This window comes from Mus caroli, chromosome 7, assembly GCF_900094665.2.
Source record: "Mus caroli chromosome 7, CAROLI_EIJ_v1.1, whole genome shotgun sequence".
Classification (NCBI taxonomy): domain Eukaryota; kingdom Metazoa; phylum Chordata; class Mammalia; order Rodentia; family Muridae; genus Mus; species Mus caroli.
The window spans coordinates 137,022,714-137,030,960 of NC_034576.1; the positions used below are offsets into that span (position 1 = coordinate 137,022,714).

An 8,247-nucleotide genomic window follows, 5' to 3' on the forward strand; every position below is an offset into this window, starting at 1 on the left:
TCCTCCTCCTCTTCCTCCTCTTCCTCCTCTTCCTCCTCCTCCTCGAGTCAGGGTTTCTCTGTGTAGCCCTGGTTGTCCTGGAACTCACTTTGTAGACCAGACTGGCCTCGAACTCAGAAATCCACCTGCCTCTGCCTCCCAAGTGCTGGGATTAAAGGCGTGCGCCACCACTGCCCCATGGTTTTGAGCTTTCTTAGAGTCCCTTGAAGATATTCACATGAGTCGGATGGCATCAGAAGCAGAGCTCTGTGTGGCACCTGTGCTAGAGTCAGAGATAGGATGTGACAGAGCCAGGTCAGAACACTGAACTTCCCTATGCTTTCCCAAGCAGGATGTGGTCAACGGGAAGCGTCTCTAGCTTCTCCCGAATTCACACTCATATCTAATGTTGTCAAGCACCCCCTGTGAATAAGACAAAAGTCACTAACCTGTGTTGTCTGTTTCTTCCTCTGACACCTCTCACTTCTACACAGGATGCCTCCTAGAGGTAAGGATAAAGGCTGTAAGGGTTATAGTGCTCTGTTTGGCCGTGTACGAATTGAGTATATCCTTGGGATTGCTAGAGTTATATTCATCTATCCATCCACCCATCCACCCATCTCTCTAGTGTGTATGCTTGTGTGTGTGTGTGTGTGTGTGTGTGTGTATGTATACATACTTGTCAGAGGGTATGTGTGAAAGTCAGAGGGCAACTTGCAGGAGCTAGTTCTGGCCTACTATCATGTGAGTCCAGACTCAGGGACTTGGGGTTTGTTTGAACTCAGGTCATCAAGCTTGACAACAAGTGCCATGACTCCACTAAGTCATCATACTGGCCCACTTCTGCTTTGAACTTTTGCTGAAAAGGTCATACCACTTTCCATAATGGCTGTGCTATTGTACACTCCTGTCTGTAGTGAAAAAGGTTCCTGTCCCCCTGCAACCTCACCAGAATTGCTGTTGTCTCTGTTCTCAGTAACAACCATTCTGACTGGGTAAGAGGGAGCTCCAAGTAGTCTTAATTTTCATTTCTCTCATGCCTAGGGATGTTGAGACACCTATAAAAGTATGTATTGGACATTCACTTTTCTTCTTTTGAAAACTATCTTTTCATTTTGTTAGCCCATTTGTTGACTGGCAGTTTTGTTGATTGGCAGTGTTTTGTTTGTTTAATTTCTCACAAAACAAGGAATTCAACAGATTACTGGATAGTGAAATTGTGGTTTATGTACCCAGTCGGATTTTATTCAGTAACAGAGAAAAATAAAATCATGAATGTTGCAGGGAGATGGATACATCTGGAAAATATATTAAGTGAGAGGACCCAGAACCAAAAAAAACAAATATTGCATGTTGTCCCTCTATGGGGATACTAGCTTACAATGTATACACACACACACACACACACACACACACACGTACGTATGTATTGTATTGTATGTATGTATTATGTATGTGTGTATGTATGTACATATGTAGGAGTGACTGTGGACATATGTTGTGGACCACAGAGGAGATCACTAGAGGAGAAGGGCTGAACAAGGTGATTGTGCACAGGAGGGAGGAAGAGAGGAAGGAGACCCCAGGGCAAGCAGAGTGGGGGTCAGTCAGGGGATAGAAGAGAAATGGGGAGGATAATTAATAAAAATTCTGTACTGCAATTTAATAGTGTATATACTAATTTAAATTTTAAAATAAAATACTTGAGTGGGCAGGTCTTACATGGTGAACGGCAGGTAATAGAATAGACTCTGTTCCTGCACTTGAGCTATGAGGTTCTGGGCTTTCTAGAACAGGGCTTCTTCACCTCTTTGGGCTAGCAGCCCCTTTCTCCTGAGGAATTTTGAAGTGACCTCAGGTATCCAGGAAGGTGAAGCAGGTATCCAAATGAATCAGGTACCGAGGATACACTAGAAATCTATTTGAAAACAATTACCAGGCACATATAGAATTTCCCCATTCCTCCAAGAGCAAAGCAAATATGCATATTAATGATAGGTATGCACTTGTTTGTATATCTCAGTACAGCCCAAAGATACGCTAATGAGATGCTTGCCCAGGAATGGTAGCAGGAAAATATCACAAGTCTTTCCTTCTGTAAATTAAGCCAGTGCATTTCTGTAATAGCAGAAATTGTTATTACAGCAAAAATACAGTGATTCCTTAACATGTAATAGTTTGGGATCTGAATTGTTTTCCTTGTGCAGAGCTCCTGACCCATGTGTGGTGTGATAGCATGCTCAGTGCACAGTAGGTGTGCATGGTGTGTGTGCAGAGCCAGGGTTGTAGTGAAGCCCTGAGATGTAATCTGGGCAGACACTGCCGGAAACACCCACCGTCTCCAGGCATAATGCATGCTTGATTTTTGAGTCAAGTTTTGGGCCTATGTGTATTCAAAACTTTTATGGTGGCCAGACTTCTTCAGCGCCCCCCCCCCCCCCATGTTCAGGTGTGAGGACCTAGATGGAGATACTGCCTATAGTTTAAGAAGCTGAAAGACACAGAGGCGAAGGCCAGAGATGAGTAAGATTGAAATGGTCTTTCACTAAAGGACACAGACAGCAGAAAGACGTCTTTAGAGTATAACAGACCTGCTTCCGTGGAAGCCCACAGAGGATTTGGCCCAAAGGTATTTTTGTAGGGTACTGGTATTCATTTTGTTACAGTTAGAGACAAATATATCTGCTGAGCTCACAGTGTGGGCACTTAGTTTTACAAGTTATACTTATTGGCGTCCATTATGTTACCTTTCCCCCCCTTTGGCCCTATCGTGGTACTTGCATGTATGTTTAAAGGACAGATCATTTGGTCTTGGATAACCAATTGGTATGCTCTTCCCTAAGGAAGACCATGTCTTCTCTTGTGTTTTCCTTGGTTGCTCATGTTCTTTGTCTAGTGTTGAGTCCCCACGAGCTTCCCCATTGACTTTAGAATGCCTCTTGGTGTTGTCTTTGTTCGGGTAGCTATGGTGTTGAGACTACATGGGTACTACTGTTCTCGAAAACTCCCTGTTCTGTGACTCTTATAATCTTCCATTCTCTTTTTTTTAATACTTTTTTTTCTTTTTTCTTTTCTTTTTTTTTTTTTTTTGCACAAGGATACAAAAGAGATGCCCATTTAAGGGAATGGGATTTTGTTTTATTCATATTTGTCACTGTGGTGCAGCCTCATCAGGAACAAGGGTCTCATCTTGGATTTTCTGCAGACCTTTATCAGAATGACAAGATTATGTTAATATTTGCCTCCTGGAATTCCGCTCACCAACCCTCTTTCTGGCTCGCAGGGGGCAGCACTGAAGTACTTGCCTACAATTGTCAACGATGTGAAGTTGGTGTTTGATCCCAAGGAGCTCAGGTAAGCTTCCTGGAAGCAAACATGTGCTGTGCAGCTTGTTGTCAGATCACTGAGATTGGAGGATGCTGTAGGCTGCCTCAGACCTGCCGAGCTCAATGCCCTGGATTGTGTGGAATCAGTGCTGTGGATTCTGGTTTTTTATGGAGAAGGCTTTACCTGTCAACAGCTACTACGTGGGTGGTTGTTGTTGGAAAATTGTTTACACTACAGTGGGACTGTGATCCGATGTTATCTCTGTTTCTTTGTCTGTCGAGGGAGAAAATGTTTATTATGGCTCACAGTTTAAGTTACAGCCCTGCACGGTGGGGAAATCAAGGCACCAGGAGCTAAAGGTCGTGTTGCATCCACAGTCAAAACAGAGATGCCAAGGAATACATGCTAACACCCAGAACTCTTTCTCTGCGTGATGTGGGCTGGGAGCTCTGCCCAAGGAGTTGTCTCACCCACAGTTAAGACCAGCCTTCCCATATCAATCTATGTCACCAAGGCAACCCTTTATAGGCATGCTCAGAGACCTGTCTCCCAGGTGATCTTGGCTCTTACCAGATTGACAGTTAACCCTAACCAACACAGCCCAATTTTTCCATTTTATATACTTTTACTGTTTGGGTTTTAATATGTGGTGGCTGACTTAGTTTGAATTTTCTGCACCTACAAAAAATTATATGGGATCTTTTCTCCTCTCCTGGTATCTCCCACAGTATTAGAGGACAGGATAATTTCTCTCTGAGCCCTCCTAAAGGAAGGGTTCTGAGCCACAGTCATCATGGTCAGAAGTTGCCATCTATAATGATGATGACAATGAGGATGACTACAATGATGATGACGGCAACAACGAACCTTCTGAGGGGGTGATCATTGGGCATTCAGAGTGGACTATTAGCCTAGGGACCAGATCTTCCCTTCTCCGTATGTGCCCCTTTCCAGTGCTTTTTGTTGTCTAATCGACAGATGCCATGGCTTTCTGACAAGTGCTTTGATGGTGTGTTTAGCCTTTGATACCTCATGTGAGCCCAGCAGCTCAGTACACCTGCTTTATGTTTGACACAATGAACTATGTGTCAGAAATAGCACCATTTGTACTAACCAGACCCTCCAAATATCTTAAGAGGACATTTGTCCCCGTGGGGTCATTTTTCCTTCACTTTATATCCACCTTAAGCCATTAATATCTTGAAATTGAAGGGCCAGGGGCTCTTGGACAGTACTCTCTCTGATTTGCCTGAGATTTAGTGTCCAACAGGGACACACTTATTTCCTGCTTCCAAGGCATTAGGGTTCTAGCTTAGCAGGCTCCAAGTGGTCAAAGTGAAACCTATGTGACCCAGGATGTTGGTTTCTTCAAGGTCCTTTTCTTGGAGTGTGGCTTTATAGGGTTTTCCCTGGACCAGCCCCACACATGATCCCTCTACTTGTTCGATGTCAAACCCTAAGCCCTTCCTGAATCTTCTTAATTAGACACGACAGCCTAGTGTCTAGTTTTCATGAACCTTCAAGGGATCCAAGTGAAGCATGGGGCTGATGACAGTGAGAGGATATGGAGAGGCTTGTCTGTTGTGAGCCAGAGCCATGACCAGTCCTGTCCTTGATAGCCCATGGAGGGACACCATCCCTGCTTGGGATTGGCAGTTGTACCATTAGCTTGAAGCTCTGAGGAAGTCCTATTTCCCCTGGGCCATGTGTCTTCACTTTCTGCTCTGTGCCTACATGAACTTCTTTAATGCCTTCTATACCAGTTTTACAAATGACCTTAAAATCACAGACACACACACAAACGATATTTAGAAAATCAATTTATGTCTTGTCTCCTTTCCATGTGTTTGTATGTGTGTGCATGCTCTCATGAGTATTATAAGAGCCATGCCATTATATATGTGGGTGAGTGGGCAGGCACATGCCTGTGTGTGTACGTGTGTGTGTGTATGTGTGTGTGTGTGTCTGTGTAAGCCCAATATTAATGTGGATTTTCCTCTCTGTTGATTTTTCATTTTGTTTCATTGTGGCAGGGACTCTCAATCAAATCTGGGGTTCACCAACAAGCCTATTTTTGTTATTAAGCTTACTCTGAATTCCCCACCCCCCTCCTTGGGATTGCAGATGAATGGTCACCCTCTGCATTGTGGGCAGGGGCACTAGCACTGAAGTGAATTCTAGGGTTCCAAACTCAGCCCTCTTGCACATATACTCACATACACTCAAATAAACTTATATGCATACACTCCCTCACACATATGCACCCTCACACATACCCTCAAACAAACATTCTGTCACACACTCACTCACACAAATCCTCTCTCTGTTTTTCTCTCTGTTTCTCTCTCTGTTCCTCTCTGTTTCTCTCTGTGTCTGTCTGTCTGTCTGTTTGTCTCTCTCCTCCCCCTTTCAGGTCAGTGGTGTTTTTTTGTTTGTTTGTTTGTTTTTATAACCTGCTTCTGCACTTAAGATATCTTGTTTTCCTGAGATGATGTCTTCCACATAGAATAGTTAGGAGTGCCTCTGATGCCATCACATCCCATGCTGGACCATCATGTATTTAAACTACTAACATAGGCATCTGCTAGGTGTTCTCACAAAGTGTCGTGCATGCACAGAGACCTGGTTTGATGTTAGCCTAATTTTGCTTGACCTTGGTAACTCAGCTGGTAAGTTCCATAGGTTCAAGGTGAACATGGTCTTTTTGATTACAGAGAACATGCCCCAGTTGATTGTGTCCAGTTTTCATCATGACAGAATATGCTAGGATATTTGGGCAGTTGCTCACTTCTTGAGTATTATAAAAAAATGCTACTTTCTTTAAGTCTTGTACAAGTTTTATATATGTGTACATATTATACATTATATAATATACAACACATTGTAATATGCTTTTACATTTTTAGGAAACTCTCAGACAAGGCCCCTTTCCATTCCAACCCACGTAGCTTGAAGGCTCTAATATCATCACATTCTTACCACACTCATCATTATATGTTATTTGAATTTTACCCACTCAATCTATTGTAAAGTACAAACCAATGTTTTAAAACACACAATTCTCAGGGTGGTCTTTGGGCCTGGATTCTATTAAGGCCTCGATCAATCCTGGTTTTGATATTTCAAGGCTCTCTCCCACCCTGCTGATTGTGCACCATCTTGGGACAGCATGGGTTGCTCAGGCTGGCTCTGCTTCTGATCAGTGTCACTTGCCTTTCTCTCCTCATAGCAAAATGTTCACAGACTTCATCCTGAATGTCCCTGCGGGCTTGCTGACGGTGCAGAAGCTCTTCTGCCTGATTGAGATCGTTCACAGTGACCTCTTCACACAGCATGGTGAGTGGATCCCTGGGATTTAGCAAATTGGTTGGTTGTTCACTTAGTTCTCCTCGTTGCCCTAAGGAGGAGAGGTGCCTCTCAATTCAAACAGCTTGCTTGCTCTAGGCCGGCTTCCGCCCTTTCAAGAGAAGGGCAACTGTATAGGTAATAAGCCGTTGAGAGTGGAGGGGGCAGAGTGGGTTTGTAATTTGGGAGCACATCAGTGTCCTGTCTAATCAGCATACATTGTAGCTCTTAAAATGTGCCATTGTCTGTCCTGGGGAGGCAATCACTTACATCCTAGCGGTGATTGCGAGGGCGAAAATATCCAGGTTTTTTTTTTAAATTTAGAAGTAATGGCTCTGTCTTATTCTAACTCCTGGTTTTTGACAGAACTTCCTCCAATCTCGTTCTGAGTCATGAGGACCCTAAAGACTCTTGTATCCCCCAGAACCTTCTATTCCTCTTCATTAGCTTCTCCTCCCGTTTGATTAATCATTTTCTATGTGGACAGATTAAATTAATATTTTACACCTGCCAAGCAATTTTATTGAAAGCTCAAAACCTTTGCATAATCTCCAACCTCTGTCATTTATCGGGGCCGACTTGAGGTCTGGTGGGTGACAGCCTGTCTCTGTAACACAGATTTATTCTCTTCCATTTGTGACCAGACGGTTGGTGGCTCCATTCTTCTCCTTCTGTCCTCAAGCACAGAGCTGTTTCTTCTCTCCCTTGGGCTGTTTTGGTGAAAGTGCAGTCTCCGCTAGTCCTGCTGCTGTGCTGCTGAGCTGTGTGTTTGCTGGTTTGTCTGTTTTGATCTAACTCTGAGAACTCTCTGCCATGTGTATGGGGGTCGGGCTTGGTTCTTTATCTGAGTGGAAGGGTTCTAACCTCTCCCCTAAAAAAGGGAAGAGATCAAATGTGGTGACTCTCTAGCACCTTTCCTCACTCTCCTCTCTGGGGCGGAGTCCCTTTATATCATTTATGAAAGTCCTTATTGAGTCACATGATCTGGATGGAGCTCTAAGTTCTGACATCTGTAATTCAGGCTTTTACTCAAGAATGTGAATGGTTTGATATCTGAGGTGTCTTCAAAAGCTATAGGATACCATGGTGCCCATAAAAAGTTGCTAAGAAGGTGACCATTGGGGACATTGCAAGTAGGCCTTCCCTTGTTGACTATGACTGAAGCTAGAACAAATACATTTCTGCCCCGATTTATATTTGAGTCTTATTAGGTTCATCATTAGGGAAATGTGCCAATAGCCATGTATATGTATGCATTCTCTCCTCAATATCGCCGTACTCCCACATCCTCCACCCACATTCCTCCATCCGTACCACACATAAAGGCAACCAGAAAGACACCAGAAAATACAGGAAATCATCTTGATAAAACAGTCTTTGGACAGATCTATGTTAAGAATTGGATTTTTTTAAAATATCAGTTTGTCAATGTTTGGATTTTAAAATATACTATACATTTTTAAAATAAATTTCAGCTATCCTGATCCCAGAGAAATTAGGTTTCATTTGATTCAATTGCCACAGATTTACTAAGACTCCTCCTCCTCCACCTGTTCCTCCTCCTCCTTCTTCTTCCTCCTCCTCTTCCTCCTCCTT

The 8,247-nt window shown here is 43.4% G+C and overlaps 1 protein-coding gene across 1 annotated transcript in view; it reads left to right on the forward strand.

Annotated features, from left to right (window-relative positions):
- The window catches only part of Dock1 (dedicator of cytokinesis 1), a 497,315-nt gene that overhangs the window by 170,288 nt on the left and 318,780 nt on the right, over positions 1 to 8,247 (forward strand). The window contains exons 24-25 of the mRNA XM_021168435.2: positions 3,263 to 3,333; positions 6,536 to 6,642. Coding sequence (XP_021024094.1) covers positions 3,263 to 3,333; positions 6,536 to 6,642 — 178 coding nt within the window. The remainder of the gene's footprint in view (positions 1 to 3,262; positions 3,334 to 6,535; positions 6,643 to 8,247) is intronic.